The following is a 19,397-nucleotide window of genomic DNA, read 5'->3' as shown; positions in this document are numbered from 1 at the left end:
GATCCCTAGAGAAATACAAATATATATAACAATGAATTATGTGCAGTGGAGAATAATTAAAGTGAGGGACCTGGAACTTTGATCTTACCCTACAAATATATAGGTGGCGCCACTCATTAATTTAAAAGTCAATCGGTATATATGTCTGAAAATTTATACTACTAATCATTTGCAAATTGATTAATTTATATGCAACAAAAAAAGAAGGAAAAAAGACATAAGTTTTAAAACACACACAAAAAAAAACAAACAAACAAATAATTCTGAATAGAAACTATTTGATTCTTGATATGATCTCATACATACAACAATACAATACTGTATACTATATATAATCCATATATATAATTTATATATGCTTTAGTTTTGAGAGAGGTAGATCAAGAGCAGGGGGAAAATTGCTCTCTCACTCTACCTCTCTCTTTCTCTCTCTAGATCAGTTGTTCTTGGGAGGATGGGGCTTTGGCGGATGATAATCCGAGCTGAAAGCCATTGTTGAAATGTCTTCTTCTTCTTCTTCTTCTTCACCTTTTCTGTTTCCAAGAGAATGGGAAACCGCCTTCTTTGCCACTTCAGCTGTCAATTTTCTTGCAAATCTTTCAACTGCAACAATTTCCTGCGCATCAAAATCTTTCTTATTAATTTGTCGCTCCAAAATCTGATTTTTGGAGTAAGTGTGTTAAAATAAAATAAAATTAAAAGTTAATTACCTTTGGTAAACTGAAGCAATCACTACTGTCTGCCATCTCTTTCTTTGTTGTTAATACATGACTTACTTTCTTCACTGCAAATTTATACAAAACAAAAGTCAGTATCAAAGAAAGCTATCCAATTTCAGATGAATTAATCAATTGAGATAGAAAGAAAAAAAATGAATTTACCTGGACGAGCAAGTACTGAAAAAGAATTTTCCTGCATAGCAAGAAATATTATGAAAAGCAAGGTTACAATCTGCAGGTTAAACTTCATTATTATTTTTCTCCAAAAATTTGCCTCAACTTATTTCGTTGCATGCAAAATAAAGAGGAGGCTGTTGGGTAATATATATATACTGTATATAGTATGAAGTTTTGAAAGTCGACGGCAGTCTCAAAATCAATCAGGTCAAAGCTTGATTCTTTTAATCAATTTTTTAATAAATATAAGGGTGAGTTTATACATTGGGGAACTCGAAATTGATGTTCAAAGTTAGGAGTTAAGAAAAGAGGGAGTGAATTTTGTGGGTTGGTTCGAAATTAGTGTTATAGGAAAAAGAGACTGTGTTTTGCGCCTGTCTGCCGCCATGCATGCAACGAGGAAAAGTTACTATTTTTAAATGTGGATTAATTGTTTTCTTTAAATATTTACTCTAATTTGAGTGGCACTTCACTTACACCGATTCCAAATCCAAATGCGTTTACCGGAATCTGATATAATATAGTATTCCTCTGTACAATTCAATGGTGTTCAAGCTTCAAATTGTTTGTTTCATATATTATTGTTATTTCGGTGTTGAATGTTTTCATATACATATTATATATCTTTTATGTGTGTATGCAAGCATTCATAATATTCATTTCTATTTTATCGATAACTTCCATGCCGTGTACGGAATATTTCACAATTTGTATATTCATCAAATTAAGATTAATTAGTATACTATCAAGTACGATTTTGAAAGAGTTTACTGCCTCAAATTACCACAAGTAACACTGTATAATTTGTAAGAGTAATGTTGATAAGAATGTTAATAACATTGAAACCAACATCTAGCGGTATTTTAAAAACACACAGGAATACTTTTTCATGAATTATATAAATATAATCCGCAAGTACTTCATGGCTAAAATCACTATGATCATCAACAATACAAAGTACAAATTCAGATCTCTCTAGTAATCTATCTTTACAGATTGGCTGCCTAAGATAAATCTACCTATCTAGAATCTACACTAAAGTGTTGAATCAACATAGAAACCCAAAACAGTCGAATAACAAATGTTACTCGAGCAAAGCAATCTGCTATGCTCCAATGTCCTCGATCTTCAACCCTTACCCTTGACCTCTCGTCAATACAGAGTGAGTCTTTACAGATTGGCTGCCTAAAACTCCTCCGTCAAAGTAAGGTTTGAAGAACTGGTGTCATGTTTGCAGCAAGACAAAGTGACAAGTTGGTTGTGAGCAAATGTTAGGTCAGTGAAAATGCACTCCCAAAACGTAAGGATGAATGAGGCTTCTTGTTGCTTTTATAGACGTTCATGTCGTGGTTAGTTTCCTCTCCACTTCCCACTTCCAGAAGCTTCTTATAACCGCTGCAATCCACCTCCGAAAACTGCCAGTCGACCAGTCTGGAATGTTGGTTGAAGAGATCATGGGTCCTGAAAAATAGGAACTAACATCCCACTACTTTGAACCATGATAAACCACCTTTCCACTTATTAAAAACATGGTCAACTAACATAAAATATTTATTCCACAACCAAAGAATAACAAAACATAAAAGGAAGGAAAATATTAATTGTATACAATTACCAACGGAGAGTTAAAGTATGGAGTCAAAGCAGACTTCGTAATGTTGGTTGAAGCCCATGAATGTTATCAACATTCAACCCAACATTGAAAACACGAATGTTATCAACATTCAACCGAACATTGTCGGAGTCTCTAACAAATTTTATGGAGAATTTTCAATAAATATTGAAATAATTATTTCGATTTAACACATGGATTTAAAATAATATTACCAAAAATATAGATTTTAACACTTTTGTAATTGTAACTATGTAAAAATATATATGAGGATAATTATTGAATGTAACGTGAGACTCGATCGAAACTTTGGATACAACGTGGAAAAGGATAAGACAAGAAAGAATGGTAGCGGTGGAGGCGAACGACCATGATTGTTGGCATATGAAATGATGCATATATACTTGATCTTGTGCTATATGTTAATTAATTTCAATTGCCTTAAAATATGATAAATTCCAAGTTTATATTCTTGGCTTATGCTTTGTCATGTACAGCTTGACGTAAATAGGTTCCATATTCTTTTAGTCAAAATGACCTTTTTTAGATCCATATAATTTTTAACAGAAAATACCTTAGTATAATTACCTTATTAAATTCTCACCAAAAAGTTGTCGGGTTAATTAAATTCTCAAATTTCCAAAATCAACTCAGTTGTGATTCTCCTGCTAACGACTCTAACTTCCGTTTGAATTAGTTTGCCACTTCAAAATAATATTCTCTTCTTTTCGTCCATAAATAATAATAATAATTTTTTATCATATTTTTTTATTCATTATTTTTTAATAAAAAAATTAAAATCAATAAACGCATCCTAAAAAAAATAGTGCAAATAGCGTCAAAATCCATGAAATTTAGCGCGATTCTCATTTTTCCCCTGACCTAAAATCTCGTGTTAAAATCCATGAACTTGATACCGATTATCAATTTTCTCATAAAATTAATTTTCCCCCAAACTTATGCTGACATGGCAATCGGAAGTCCACGTAGGCTTAATTTTTTGACGAATTGAACGACTGTGTTTAAGTCATAACATTAAACGTCGTCGTTTTATATTTTGTTTGAGGATTAAATGTGGTGAAGGTGATTTCTACCAACGCTGATTTTACTATTTTAATTAATGCATTCTGACTTGATTTTAACGGATATTTGAAGTTGATGAGTTTGGTTACTACAATGCTATGCTCTTCTACAGGCTCAGCATCATACTCCTTTCTTCTTTCCTCGTTTTTCCTTCTCAATGGTCGTATTTTTTTATGAATGAGGGTGCTTGAAAATGTGATTCTAGAATTAAGTATTGGATCGAGTAAAGTATTCAAAAACCAAGTGTCTATGTGAACTGATACTAGTGCTATTTATAGGCTGCATGACGTGGGGCCAACTTAGTAATTTTTACTCCAAGTGCGGAAAGGTATTTCAGTCATTCTTGTTCTTTTCCTTTCTTATACCTAGGGGCAAGGGCATCCTTTATACTTTAACAAATCTTCCACATCAGCCGACAAACTATTAGTTAAGGGTGGTGGTCCCTGCAAAAAGGAGGACAATGGCCGTCTGCCATTCAGTTATAACGATTGCCTTGTCGGTGCACTACTTTCTCCTAGTACAAAGTTACTTTTCATCCGTATTCCGCTACTCTGTGGAGCATCTCATCACCTCTACAACATTTTACCAATTTCGCAAGATTGCATTTTATCCTCTGAGACCACTGAGCTGACTCCCCTATACATTGGACTCTACTCCGGAACGGTACTTCAGCTCTGCCCCAACTTACAGAGGTTATAATATGCTCTGACTAAATGGAGCTCCTTCTGGATGGATGGGGTATTCGGGATGTTCTTGTCGTGGAGCCCAAAGTCGCGAATACCATCCTCATCAAAATGAAATTGAACTGAAATCCCTCTTCAAATTAGGGATCATCACCGAAAAAAAATACCCAAAACACTCTCAGATTTGAATACGAAGAATTGCCAAAACACTCCGCCTCGAAGCTGAGAACAACCGAAGGTGCGTTGGCAATGGAATCGGAGGGGCGGAAGATGAGCATATCGTAGGGATAGGAGGAGCGGTGCAAGTCTGGTGGCTGAGAGATGACTGGAAAGAGAGGGCGGCGTGTTGAGAACAATGGACCCATCACTAGTCTCTCTCTCTCTCTCTCTCTCTCTCTCTCTCTCTTTATACTAGGGTTTTTATACAGTATGAAAGATGTAGTATAAGATAATTTTGATCGCTGCTCTAAATTGTTGCAGAGTTTTCGGCGTCGGAGAATATGTTGGTGTTGCTCTGTAGTTCCTTCACGCGAGATTTTAAGGTCAAGAGAAAAACGAGAATCGCGCCAAATTTTAGGTATTTTAACGCTATTAGGTAATTTAATTCAGACGCAAAAGGACGCCGTTTAACTTCCAATTAATCTATTCAGCATAAGTGTGTCGCGTTGGTGACACGTCATCTAATTAATAGCCGAAAAACGTCATTAAGGGAAAAACGAGAATTAGAGCAATGATCATGGATTTTAACGCGAAATTTTAAAGTCAAGAAAAAAAATGAGAATCGCACCAAACTTCATAAATTTGACGCTATTTGCCAAAAAAATATTATAATTATTAATACCCTTCCATTAAAATAGTCAGTTGAAATAATCTACACTAAGAACTATATATAGTATGGAGTCCAAAGAATACAAGACTGCTGTCAGGAAACGTGAGTCAGTATTTTCATAAAAGCAGTCAAACTAACGAACTCGATCTAATTTTTTAAAGTAAAACAATAATTTCATTTTCACACAATAAAATAATAGATCTCATTACATATAGTTGTGAAGGCGCAGATTTTGCAACATGTGATAGGGGGGCAAAACCAAGAAACGAGAGAAAAAGATGATGATTAATGCGCAAGTGGTGCTATAATAATGAAGCTATTAATGGGTAAAATAAAATTTGATGAAGAGAAGAAAACAAATGGACGCAACAAAACATTTGTAACTTTTTGACAGTGATTTTGGTTCCACGATGTGCAGAACACAAGACCGTTTTTCACGACTTTATCGTACATTTCTCACTTGCCTTATCTCGATAATCTCAACTAAGCTATATTGCGTGCCTCTTGCTAATTAAATAATTAAGCTTGTGTAAATTAATTTAGGCATAAGTCAATTAACATTTCCACATGACTCTAAACCCTACGTTTGCTCGGAAATTGTTCGACTCTTGGCGGCCGGTGCTTTGTCGGTGTTCATTCTTTTTCTAATTACTATTATTATTAGATCTAAGAGCATCAACAACCCTTGCACCCACTCCAGCAATGGCATTGCACTGAATTTTATTTTATTTTTGATATAGTTTTATTCTAGTTTTCATTTTAAATTTACAATAATTGATAAATTAAAATTTCATTGAATTCAAATTCAAATCCTACATTGATTGAATTAAAGTTGCAATACAAGAAATTAAAATCCTAAATTACTTAAATTAAAACAAACATAAAATAAAAAATCCTAAAAATCTAGCGGATGTTGTTTCGTTGCTTGATCTCCGCCACCTTGCACATGTGAAACGCCAATTCGTCCGGATTCATTTGAGAGGTGTCCCGGCTCATCAACATGCTATCGGCGAGGTCACGTTGAACTTGGGAGAACGTTTCCATTGCAGTCACCATATTCGCCATGTATCCGAGAGCTTTTTGGTTATCCTCCGACGTCTCTTCGGCCTTTTTCTTGCATTTCCGTTTGTCTCTCTTGGCCGCCTTTTGCCCTTGGGGCCGGGTGGAGATACTCGCGTCGCTAGAAGTCGTTGTGGGAAGACCGTCGGAGCCCTTGGATCGTTTGTCCGAATGGACATCGGAGTGGACATCCTCGCCGAGACTTGCAAATTTCTTGGACTCGCACAAGATTTTCCATGCATGCGGATACCGGAACGGAACACGGTACTCGGCTAGCCACATTGCCTCTGCTTGCTCCACGATTTAACCATCACTCATGCCTGATTTCCATTGATCGTGACATTTTTTGTGCATGGCCTCAAACCTCTTCGAATCATTCGCCACCCGTTGAAAGTGAGATTTGATTTGCGTGACGTCGCGTGAAATAGATCCTCGGGGCTTTTCAGCGTTGTATTGGGTGCAGAGGGAGCCCCAAAACTTCGCCCATTTTTGATCGACACCCACCATAGAGTCGTGGGTGTGCTCGAGATACAAACGGCAAATTAGCACCGTTTCTGGCGGATAATAGTTGCTCTGTTTGGTGGCCGCCGGCATAGAAGCAATCTCCTCCACGTCGGGCTCGGGGTCGGCAACGGCGGCAAAGCGGGGGTTCAAATTGGTGGCCGCCGCTTGAAAGGCATTCGATTCTTGCGTGAACGGCGAGAATCCTTGCCTGGAAGCATTTGATTCGCCGGGGGATGGATTTTGAGGGTGTTCACGCCAATAGTTGCTCCAATCGCCTTCCATTGCTATTTGTTGAAATAATGTAAGTAGAAGATGAAGAAGAAAATGAGGAGAATGATGAATATTTTTGTTATTTGTTGATATATATATAGGTGCTAAGAATTAAAAAAAAAAAAAGGCAACGGATAGAAAAAAACGGTACAAAAAACGGCTACTGCCGATTTTTATTTAAATTGCAATTTTTTTTTTTCCAATTTTCCTTTTTTTTTTTGGTTTGAAAAGGGGCGCGTGTAAACACGCCCCCTCCTTCGCTCCCACACGCTGCTGGTGCGTTCCATCGCCCCACCCCCATTGCACCCGGGTGCAGCAACGCCGACGGGTGCGATAGGCCGGGTTCGATCCCGCCATTGCACCCGCCGTTGGAGGTGCTCTAATATAGGTTATTTTCACAATCGCACATGGCTGCCTTTTTTTTTGTCTGAAATTTGGGTTTGAGTTTTAGTTGTAAATTAATTTCAAAGTTATAAATTAAATTATGTACGTAGGTTTTAAATAAAATTATATGTAATTTGATAATAAAAATTTTAATTGCTATGAAATTTTAATAACTACATATATATAATCTTGAAAAGCAAAAAAACAAAAATGGCATTATAAAATTTTGAAATATAACATTACGCCAACAATAAAATTACATAAAATACCTAATGATACGAAACTTAAAAATACGGATGAAATATAATATAACTTACTATATATTATTAATATCACAAATAATCATGTGCAACCGGTTGCACCGTGCAATTGGTTTTCAGAATGGCACTACTTCATTTGGAAAATAACACCACTTCATTTGTATGTTGAAGTAGTGTCATTTAGAAACCAGTTGCACGGTGCAACCGGTTGCACGGGAGAGTCCCTTTATTAATATAATGAGTTGTACTCCCTCCGTCCCGTTTCAAATGACCCAAAAAAATTGGGCATTAAGATTAAGAAATGTGTGATAAAGGTGTAAAGTGGTGATGGAACAACCCCAAAAGTAGTGTTAAATGCCTAATTTTATTTCTAAATTTGGGTTGAGTCATTTGAAGTGGGAAAACCCAAAATAGAAATTAGGACATTTGAAATGGGACGAAGGGAACAATTTTTATTTTCACTCGTTCAATAAGTCTTACACGATATTAAGGGTTAAACAAAATAAGGAAAATATTTTGAAATATTTCTTTTATGCTGTAAAATAGAGACCTATTGGAGTTGAAAGCGTAGATTCTTAGCTATGTTAGCACAAGGTATAGAGTATAATAGAATAGAGGGTTAGAGGTTCTCCAAGGGGGTTAGAGGTTTTTTAAGGGACGTTTATTTTACATGATTGAGTATTTTTATTTTTAAGAGTAGTATTTCTTCAATCTCATGCACCCTTTTAATGAGATATGAATCAAGCCAAACTAGATTAAATGATAGAATTAATCGAGGATCTTCAAATATTCTAAAATTTCAATCCATCAAAATAAACAAGAGATTAATTTTATTATTTTTATCTATAAGTAATCGCCCCAGGTTGACCGATATCGTTAGGCTGTGGATTGCAAGTAGTTCTAAAAAAGCATAAGTACTTTGTATAATTAAGGTGCTTTATTTAGTCAAACACGTTGGGCACACACTTGATACTTTCTGTGAAATGCAACATGTAAAATTAGGCCAGTCTCAAATTTGTGGATTTAAAAGTGTAGATTGAAGAAAGAGTGCGTGTCGTAATGAATATTGTTAGCACATGTAAAATTAGGGTCAGACTCAAATTTGACTATTTTGAGGATTAAAAGGTGTAATTTCAACTTTGAAGAAGGAATGTGTAAATTAGAAATTTACAATGAATATTATTTGGATTGGAAATTTGGAATGAACAAAGTTGGGGCTTTTAATTTTATTAACGTAAATAAAGCTTTTTGGGCCCTATGATTTCTTTCTAAATTGGACTTTCAGTCTGGCCCATATATTTTGATCTAATCTAGGTTTATAAATACAGAAAATTGGGCCCACCTAAAATTTCACATTTTTGTAATTTTATGCAAACATCAAATTGTTCAAAGTTGGACATATTTATTTCATACACTCGGACATATTAATTCATACATGATCGACATATATATGAATAAAATAAAGTAGGAACCACTGGGATTCACACAGACAACATAGTTGCAAACACCATATATATAATTAGTTGTCCAAATCATGATTCCAGGCAAACATACTAGTTACAAACTGCTCAAATAATAATATTAATAATAATAAAGAAAAAGCAGCAAAAAAAAGTAGGTAGATGGACATAATAATTAAGTTACAGTGGAGCAGTATATATGATCAGACATGGGGTTGGGGTTTATTGAAGTTGAAGTTGTTGTGGTAATGGAAGCGGTTGTTTCTGAGAGCGCAGCAGCCGATGGAGTAGACGACGATGACGAGCATGATGATGCAGATGTTGATGAGCACCAGCATCTTCCACTCCCGCCGGATATTGCTCAGCACCGCCTTCTTGCACGCGTCGCAGTCGAAGCACATCTCCTCCGCCGCGTTGCTCCACGCCTTGCAGTCCGGGTCACCCACCACCCGACCCTTCTTCGGCACCACCCAGTAGCTCGCGTTCCTCCGCTCCAACCCGCAGTAACCGGGCGGCTTGCAGCAACCCGACTGCAAAAATAAACAATTTTTTGCCCTAATTCCCAATTCAGGAGCCCTAATTCCTTATAGTAATTAATTAAATCATACCACGATAGGGTTGTAGATGTCGTCGGTTTTAACATTGGCGACGAGTTTGCAGATTCCGGCATCCGTCATGCAGCTCTTGATCTTGTCCCAGTTCCTGGCGTTGACGACGTACCTCTGCAGCCACTTGGAGTAGTTGCCGAGGCGGCTGTCGGAGACGGCGCGGCCGACGCCGCGGTTGGTGACCATGACTGTGAAGATGGTGAAGACGACGAGGCCCATGGTGAGGGCCAGCAGCATGAGGAGGTAGACCCACATCACCACTGAGGCGCCGGTGAGGGCGCCCACCAGTCCCGCCACCGCCACCACCAGCAGGGCGGCGCCCACCACCAGCAGCGGCGTCTTCAGAATTCTCTGGCATTGGGATCCGTCTCTCACGTGGAACCACAGGGAGAAGCCCATGGCGCTCAGCGCCAACGCCATTGTTGTCACGTTCAGTGCTATGATCACCCAATTGCTTGCGCGCACCATTTTGATTTCTCTGGTTTTTGGGATTGGGAATGGAAGTCAGATTTTCCGATTTTTGTTCAAGGGATTGGAAACTAATTGCACCAAAATAGGGTTTAAAACGGCCTGATTTTGAAACGGATCGATGATTGCATGAGCCAGTTGAGAAATAACTGCTGATTGAGGGGACTACGTGGGACGACTCCAAAACTTTGAAATTCATTCTCCTCTTTATTTTCATAACTGCTTTCATCAATCGTATATCCCTATTAATCTGCAACTATTAATATATTACACCAAGTTTTATTAAGCAAAAAGATAAAAATAAAAACCATATTATTGTTAATCATTTTTTTACCACGAGTTGTAAAAAGAAATTGTTGTTCATTTCATTTAAAAGTTGGAAAAAATATACTTAAGTCTATTTTGCCTATTAATGAGACACGTTATAATGTTATTGAAATAGAAATATTATTACATGCTTAGATTTACTCAAGACACATTACTCGGTTTTCGTCGTTGAATATCACGTAACTTGGCTGCAAGTAGTTGCCTAAGTAAATTATTTGTTACTGTTTCACAAAAAAAATACTTATATCACTAAAATGTGGCTATTAACACAAACAAAATACTATATCTCAAAATCGTAATGTGATTTTAAAATTAATTTTTTGTATAAAATTAAGGGGGAAAATGGGTTATTATAAATTATAAATAATATAATATTCAAACACGATTTTTGAAAATTCAATGAAGAGAGCTAGACAGAGAGAACACAATGGTTTCAAATCTATGTTGGTGACATGAGTTTTATAATTGATTTGGATTTATTTTTAGTCACCATCCATGTTTATGTGGATTAATTATATTTTCTATTTTGGTGATAGAGAACTTTTAGTAAGAGTAATTTTAGTCAATAGTCACCAACCATCCATGTTTATTTGGATTAATTATATTTTCTATTTCAATTTTTTACAATTTTTTCAAAACATCAGTTTTATATATACTTGATTAAATATTTTAAAGTCTGTCATCAAAATAAGTTTTCGACACGCCAAAAGTTATGTGTAATTTCTTTTCCAAAAAGTCTTTGCTAGTATTCCTCCGACATACCATGTCACCAATCTAACGCCGAAAATTTTGTACAGTGATAGAATTGAATATATTTTAAATTAAGATATCAAGTATAAAGGGATATTTTGTGTAAAAGACAAAGATAGAAACTATAATTACGTCAATCTATTTTTGTTGATATTACAATATGGACATTATGATTCCGAATCAGATTGATTTGCCAGATTTTTTGGTAATACATTTATCCATGTTAAAATAATATTGTTACATAATTCACCACGACTGATCAATAGTAAAGCAAAATGTTCCTTGTTCCTAATCGGGATAAGAGAAATTCGAAATTGATATCCAAATTATAAAGAAGAAGAGAAATTCGAAATTAATATCCAAATTATAAAGAATATGTTGTGCTAATAAATCAAAATATTAGTAGATGCTCTCCCTCCAAAATCCATCTACTAATAATTTAGTTGGTGGCGTTAATATTAGTGTGCGAGAAGCGAAGAAAAGAAAAGAAAAAAAGTATTGTGTCGTGGATGGTAGGTGTGTGGCGGCCCATTTATTTGACAAAAAATATTTAAACATCGAAACCGAGAGAGTGAGCATGAGGGAGGATCTGATCTACCTACTCCCTAATTCCTAACGTCCAACAACCAGCAAAAGCCACCTCTCTCATCTCTACCTCTTCGCCCCCTCCACTCGACGGACTTTCCCATATAAACCCCCCTTCCTTTATATTTGTGATTGTCACCCCCACCCCCACCCCCTCCCCCTCCCCCTCACATCTCCACCAATACAATGGCTTTGACTCCCTCTCACCTCTCCAAGCCCATCTTCTCCACCAAGCCCACTTCCCAAACGCCTCTCTTCTCACTCCCCTCCACGCACCGGATCAAATCTTCTCCCTTCTCCGTGCGCAGCTCCGTCGCCGCCGCCCCTTCCCCCACCCTCGCCGCCAAGGCCTCCAACAAGGTCAAGCACGTCAAGGCGCGCCAGATCGTCGACAGCAGGGGCAACCCCACCGTCGAGGTTGATCTCATCACCGAGGATGACTCGCTCTACCGCTCCGCCGTCCCCAGCGGCGCCTCCACCGGGATCTACGAGGCCCTCGAGCTCAGAGACGGCGACAAGGCCGTCTATGGGGGTAAAGGAGTCCTCAATGCAGTTCTAAATATTAACCAATTTTTGGGCCCTAAGCTCGTTGGCATTGATGTCAGGTATATCATCAATTGCCTCTTTTCAATACATTTATAGCGTTTTCCTATACGGGTTTTTGTTCAATCTGATGATTCATTGAGGGATTAGTTGGTTCTTCTTTTTTATCAGTGTGTTTTTAGTCGCAACTTCTTAGCTTTCTTTCTTGACAACGACATTTCTATGAGAGAGGCCGACTTGTATGCGGCAGCTTGTTAAATAAGATTTTTTGTCATATTTCGGATAAATTCAAAGCGATCGATAATTCCACCTGTCCCTGAACTACTTTTGTCTGTTTTCATTAACGGATGCGTAATGCCATATGCATACATAGGGCCGTGAATGGGCCGGGCCTGCTTGAGCTTGGCTCTAACTTGGTTCAAACTTTATAATTGAGCTGGAGCTTGGTTCTTAAGCTCTAGCTTGGCTTGCTAAGCATGTCACTGAGTTTGAGCTTGTGCAAATATAGATGGATTTCTTAAGAATCTTTAGTGGAAAAAACAAATGAGTTGTGCCCGAGCTCAATCATATCAAGTATGAACAGGTTCATAAGTATCCCAAGAAGTCTAGCTTGAGCTCAAGCTTGGAATATGCTCATGAATATCTTCAGGCCCGAGCTTAGCCTTCTTCTTCTAATTGAGATTCGAGAAGCTTGACTCATTCAATACCTCGTGGTGGGGGATGAAAGTACAAGCTGGTCATTCAATACTCATATGGATTTTGAATAAACCAAATATAGTTTTTAGTGGTGACATTAAATTTGTCAGAGATTTAGTATTTAGATGAGAACTAAAGAAGTGGAGAATAGATGATCTTCTGCATGTATTGCTGTAAAAGAAGTTATCATTAATTTAAGAACTTGAATTTCACTCTTGTTTGCTGGTTGTGAATTGCTTTCTTATAACCCTATACACGTTCTTCTCATTAAAGGAATCAGACTGATGTCGATGCGGTTATGCTGGAGATTGATGGGACTCCAAACAAATCAAAACTTGGGGCTAATGCGATATTAGGAGTTTCACTTAGTGTATGTCGGGCTGGTGCTGGGGCAAAGGGGGTGCCATTGTACAAGCACATACAAGAGATATCAAACACGAAAGAACTTGTTATGCCAGTTCCGGCATTCAATGTAATCAATGGAGGCAGCCATGCTGGTAACAACCTGGCCATGCAAGAATTCATGATATTGCCAGTAGGAGCAAGCTCATTTTCTGAGGCTTTCCGGATGGGCAGTGAAGGTTAGTAAAGTTTCTTCTCTTAGGACAACGATCTCTCTAACTACAGTCAATCATCATAGTACTCATTTTGAAGGATTTACATCTATGTATGACGACGGTGGATATTTATTTATAATATGTTCCATACTACCAAACCACAAAAAAGGGGAAAAATGGAAGAAGAAAAAAAAAGATGCTTGTTGGTAATATTATCTCTTTGCGGTACATAATGTAGGAGTAAATGTCGAAGGGCAAAGCTCCAGTGGGTCAAGTGAAAAAACTATCTTAAATATTGGACCATTTTCATTCCAGACTAGGAGGGGAGTGGTTTCTAATGGGCCTTTTGTTTTTCAAACCAACAATTTAGGTCTTTTTGTATATTGATCTCTTCCTTTAAACTAGTCAGTAATTTCGTCCTTTTCTCATCCTTCTATTAATTACTGCATCTATTTCCTTGTTAGAGGACTAGCAAGTATAGGTGGAACATGAGTAATTGTTACAGTGAAGGAATTATCAGGACAATACCCTACTTCACTTGAATAATAGCTTATTGATGTGTGTACTTGTACAGATACATGAAAATCATAAAGGCTTAAGTTCATTAGTTTCAATCAAACTCAATGCAACCTAAGTAACATTGCAGCCAATGTAGAATTCAATCCAAATATAATAATTATGGACACCTATAGCTTCCACTCATTTCGCACAAAATAAGGATACTGTACTAGAATAATACAAATATAGTCTAAGCATTTCATTAAGATGAATAAGCTTCGTGAAGATGAAGAGCTTCAAAGTTCTCCTTTTCTGAAGTAATTTCAATGCCTTTAATATCTGCATTTGGTCCTTGATTCACTTAAGTTTAGTCTTTGAGTTTACTGATTATAGAAATGGTAACCCAAATCAAAATAAATATGTGAATGGTGATTTAGGGTTCTAATTTTAATGTTGAGGAACATGCAAATGGACACACAAAACAAGAAGAAATAAATCATCATCAGACCTAATAAAGTTTTTCTATGAATTCCAATAATCTAATCTGTCTTCAATCTTCATTGTGAAGTCAATTGGATTCCTGGAAGTTCTTCTATTAATTATTACTCCCTCCGTCCACTAATTCAAGGCCTTCTTTCCTTTTTGGGACGTCCACCAACTCAAGGCCTATCCATTTTTAGTAAGTTTTTATTTATATTCAATTGGTGGGTCCCAAAACAATACACTTTTTATCCACTCAACTAATAAACAATACATTATGTGTGGGTCCCTTTCTCCACTCAACTAATAAAAATACAATTTTTCTTAAAACCCGTGTTTTGCTACTTAGGTCATGAATTAGTGGACGGAGGGAGTAGATATTAGTAAATTACAAGTACTTATTAGATTAGTAGACATCCTTGGGTAGTTTACCTACTAAAAAAAACTTGTTTACATATCAAAGCATCTATAAGTAAAGAGATATGAACTGCTGAATATGGGAAATTATGTTGCTTAGTTCCTTTTTATATTTATGTATATGTGATTCTTGGTTTTGTGAGGTGTACCACCTAATCATGTGGCTCTGGTTTTCTAATTTCTACTATGAATCTGTGATAAATCATGCTTAAAACTAAGAACAAGATGCTTCACTTTGTCTGAACTCTTGTGCTATGGACTATCATGACATCTGGATGAGAAGATAATGTGCTTGCTTTGGTTTGAGCAGTTTATCATATTCTGAAGGGCATTATCAAGGCTAAATATGGACAAGATGCATGCAATGTTGGAGATGAAGGTGGATTTGCTCCAAATGTTCAGGACAACCGGGAGGGATTGGTACTGCTCATGGATGCAATTGAAAAGGCGGGGTACACGGGGAAGGTATAATAATTGCTTCTTCTGTTCTTCATGCTTGGATTGTGTTGTTTCTCAACATTTTGTTGGAATTCTTGTCCAGATCAAAATAGGGATGGATGTTGCTGCTTCAGAGTTCTTGACTAAAGAAGGGAAGTATGATCTCAATTTCAAAAAACAACCCAATGATGGTGCCCATGTGCTGACAGCTGAAAAACTTGGTGATTTATACCAAGAGTTCGTGAGAGATTTCCCAATTGTATCGATTGAAGATCCATTTGACCAAGACGATTGGAGTTCTTGGTCTTCATTGCAATCTGCAGTTGATATCCAACTTGTGGGCGATGATTTGTTAGTTACAAATCCAAAAAGGATAGCTGAAGCTATTCAGAAGAAGGCCTGCAATGCTTTACTACTGAAGGTATGTACTTTGACTCATTACTTTCTCGCATTAGTATCACGGTGCCCTTCCGTTCTTTCATTACTTGTACTCTTTAGTTATTTTATAGAGACAACAGTTATTTGGTATATGGGTGATGATATAGCCAATCCGTGAGATTCAGTTATGCCATAAAAGAAATTATTTTTTTAAAAAATAAACTACCACTAATCATGAGTAATTTTTTCTGTATAAAATGCCATTAGGTATAAAATAAACTTGTGTAATTTTTTCCTAGAAATGGGGTCTTATGTGTGCTTGATGATCTTATGGGCCTTGACCCTTGATGTTAAAACTTTACACCTGAGAAAGGTGCTGCATAAATGGTCCTCAGTTTCTGCTAAAAGTTTATTGATTTTTTGGGTTGTTATTCATTTATCGCTAACCCGGAGATGAGATCAAGGAACTATATGATTAAAATCCCCTTGACAATATATTTACGCAGTGTTACTATTTAAATGGTCCACCATAGAAACAGGCTTGGTCTGCTTTTCGACAAGAAGACCTAGAGTTGTAAATTTTTTGATATATACGTATGTGTATATAATTGAATAGAGATAAGTTTGGGGCTGGAACTTGGAAGGTAGTCTAAATTTGAATTTGAATAGTCAGAAATGGACTCTGATTTTGACCTTTCATTTGCTATCCTGGAGTATTTAAGTGTACGAAAAATGAGAACTAATTATCTATTTTTCTAGGGATGGGAATTACAGAGGGGATATTAGTGTTATTTCTTAAAATAGATGAAACTTTTTGGTGATAGAACTGTTTCTGAAAACTACGATGCTTGTTATCCATTGGCACTAAGCTATTTACTAGGGATGTCAATGCAGCCCGAAACCCGTGGGCCGACCCGAATAACCCGACAAAATTAGAGGGTTAGGGTTGAAAAATCGCAACCCGAAAAAACATCCAGCCCGATTAGCCCGCACCCGACTAACCCGCAACCCGATAGGGCTAGCCCGAAAACCTGATGGGCTGGCCCGGTGGGCTGACAGAATTGTGACTGATGCATCCAGTTACAACTTCTGCTATGTTTAGATCTATGGTATTTGTTTAAATATATATATGTAGTCTCATTAAAAAAAGTGAAATTAATTAGTTAGAATATATATGTGTGTGTGTGTGCAATCTCATTAAAAAAAGTGAAATTAATTTTGATTTTTTGTAGAAATTGATTATTAGTATCTCATTAGTTAGAAATTAATTATTAGTATCTCATTTTAAAGTAATACCAATTTTTTTTTTTTTCTGTCAATGAGACGTGCATGCCAAATCCACTAATTATTCAGTAATAATCCAGATTGATTCTAGTGCATTGATACATGTTAACTTTTACTATCTCATTTTAATATAATTTTGTTTATGTAATCTTGAATATCTTATATTTTTGCATTTCATGCTTTGCTATATAATTTATATCTTTAATATATATGTATATTTTATACATTATACATTAGATCATTAGGAATAATAAAATACAAATGAAAATTTTATTTTTACGCCTTTAACTTGATTAGCCCGATGGGCTAGCCCGAAACCCGAAAGTTTAGGGTTAGGGTTGAAGATTTACAACCCGAAAAAATCTCCAACCCGATTAGCCCGCACCCGACTAACCCGGAACCCGGTAGGGCTAGCCCGAAAACTCGGTGGGCTGGCCCGATTGACATCCCTACTATTTACCATTCTCTACTGAGATCTCCCAAGAGTAATTTTTCCTGGCTTTTGTATTGTGCTTATGTATGGATACTCATTAATCTATACATTGATAAATGTATGTACTTCAGCTTAAACAAGAAATAAAAATTGACTTTTGATCAACCTGCTTATTGAATTATGATGATCTTCGTACCTTATAATTTGATGTTATGCTAGGGTTACTTTATTGAATGCTGATTTACAAACATTATAATTTTTTGAAGCATATCAAGAAAAATCAGCAGTATATCGTTCTCTAAATTATGTTACACTTTAAACACTAAAAGATGTGCTGCCAATATCGCAGGTGAACCAAATTGGTACTGTTACTGAATCCATTCAAGCAGCACTCGACTCAAAAGCTGCTGGATGGGGCGTGATGGTTAGTCACCGCAGTGGTGAGACGGAAGACAACTTCATTGCGGATTTATCCGTGGGGTTGGCTAGCGGACAGGTTTTTGGCTGCTCTATCTCATATTTACTATTCTCTTTTTACAAGCATTCATCTAACTAGATTGTCTTTTTACTGTACAGATCAAGACTGGAGCTCCTTGCAGAAGCGAGCGCTTGGCCAAATATAATCAGGTAAAAGATAAGGACACTCTTCTATGCATTATTTCGATGACAATCAAACTTGTTTTAAATGATGGTATGTGTTCTGAACTCGATTGCAGCTTCTCCGCATTGAGGAGGAACTTGGCAATGTTCGCTATGCTGGTGAAGGTTTCAGATCCCCGTGAGGTCTTTTTACTCAACTTTGGGATAATCCAAAGTCTCTCTCTCTCTCTCTCTCTCTCTCTCTCTCTCTCTCTCTCTCTCTCTCTCTCTCTCTCTCTCTCTCTCTCTCTTTGTGTTGTATATTTAATATGAGTAGAAGACTGTCAAGAACAAGCACGGTCGTGCATATGTTGGCATCTTGTTGTGGCAATTTACAGAAAATAAAACAGCTAGGCTGGCAGAGAGCTTCTTGTGTTCGTGATATCTGTAACGAGGCTGATCGTGCATCTCTCTAATTGGGAGAAACCTTCGTGTTGATGAGAATGTATGTAACTTAGAACAAAGTCTCTCTGTGTTTTTCCATATATAACTTTTTTGCCTTGGAAATTAGAATGCGTGGGATTCAAATTTGTGTTTGAGATTACATGTCTCTCTGGAGGTAGGGTTAAGCCTCTACCCATCAATTTTTCTTGCTTTTTATTTTTTATTTTTTTAGATATAAGATGTATATCACATCATGAAAACTGAATATATATTACAATGAATTGATGAAGCTATGCACAATTCAATAACCAAGTTGGTATAAATTAGATTAAATAACTAAACAAATAAAATACAACCAACATAAATGATATTTGAATTAGAGATAACAATCGGGTACGACGGATACGGATAGTGGCTATCCATATTTATACCCGCGAGTTAAATGGATAGTGAATTTTAACCACGAAGCTATTCGTAGATATTAAATGCCACCTGCGGATACCCACCACCCATCGGGTATCCGCCGACCTGCTATCCGTCGTAAATGATCTTATTCGAGCATGATAAAAAAAAAATTGAACATTTCAAAATCCCTCTTTTTCACCTCAATTCATAAATAAATCTTTATAAGACGAGAAAATGGCATCATGACTATACAATTTAATTAGTATAAAGTAGTCTTGCGTGGCGATGAATAAATGTTCCCCTTATATATATATATATACACACACACACACTATATTGTTTTTTTTAATCAATAATAGACTATATAATGTGTTATTTGGGCCCATATCTGATATGTCATATACAAAGCACATATTTTAAGGGTATTTCGTGAGTATTTCACGGGTGTTTTCACGGGTATTTTTTGT

The 19,397-nt window shown here is 36.6% G+C and overlaps 3 protein-coding genes across 5 annotated transcripts; 1 reads left to right on the top strand and 2 right to left on the bottom strand.

Moving 5' to 3' along the window:
• Window positions 1-242: 242 nt before the first annotated feature.
• Window positions 243-1,020, bottom strand: LOC131020315 (uncharacterized). Its single transcript, XM_057949053.1, has 3 exons — window positions 882-1,020; window positions 711-784; window positions 243-616 (listed from the first exon to the last, which is right to left on the bottom strand). The coding sequence occupies exons 1-3, from the start codon at window positions 967-969 to the stop codon at window positions 437-439; spliced, it is 342 nt and encodes a 113-aa protein (XP_057805036.1). The 5' UTR covers window positions 970-1,020; the 3' UTR covers window positions 243-436.
• An 8,055-nt stretch (window positions 1,021-9,075) lies between these two features.
• On the bottom strand, window positions 9,076-10,179 carry LOC131020302 (tetraspanin-8-like). The gene is made up of 2 exons (XM_057949030.1): window positions 9,649-10,179; window positions 9,076-9,570 (listed from the first exon to the last, which is right to left on the bottom strand). Exons 1-2 carry the CDS (start codon window positions 10,114-10,116, stop codon window positions 9,244-9,246), a joined length of 795 nt encoding a protein of 264 aa, XP_057805013.1. The 5' UTR covers window positions 10,117-10,179; the 3' UTR covers window positions 9,076-9,243.
• A 1,578-nt stretch (window positions 10,180-11,757) lies between these two features.
• Window positions 11,758-18,685, top strand: LOC131020292 (enolase 1, chloroplastic). Of its 3 annotated transcripts, none has more exons than XR_009100660.1 (8): window positions 11,758-12,383; window positions 13,291-13,598; window positions 15,280-15,434; window positions 15,511-15,828; window positions 17,852-17,998; window positions 18,079-18,129; window positions 18,219-18,338; window positions 18,393-18,685. XR_009100660.1 is itself a non-coding variant. In XM_057949017.1 (8 exons), the coding sequence occupies exons 1-7, from the start codon at window positions 11,965-11,967 to the stop codon at window positions 18,282-18,284; spliced, it is 1,464 nt and encodes a 487-aa protein (XP_057805000.1). In that variant the 5' UTR covers window positions 11,758-11,964; the 3' UTR covers window positions 18,285-18,332; window positions 18,393-18,685. The 3 variants fall into 3 exon arrangements, 2 of the variants coding, with proteins under 2 accessions (XP_057805000.1, XP_057805001.1); XM_057949017.1 differs by having other exon boundaries at window positions 18,219-18,332; XM_057949018.1 differs by having other exon boundaries at window positions 11,759-12,383; window positions 18,219-18,289; window positions 18,383-18,685.
• Window positions 18,686-19,397: the final 712 nt, after the last annotated feature.

This window comes from Salvia miltiorrhiza, chromosome 4 (genome assembly GCF_028751815.1).
Source record: "Salvia miltiorrhiza cultivar Shanhuang (shh) chromosome 4, IMPLAD_Smil_shh, whole genome shotgun sequence".
Lineage (NCBI taxonomy): Eukaryota > Viridiplantae > Streptophyta > Magnoliopsida > Lamiales > Lamiaceae > Salvia > Salvia miltiorrhiza.
This window is presented reverse-complemented; position numbering and strand designations above follow the sequence as displayed.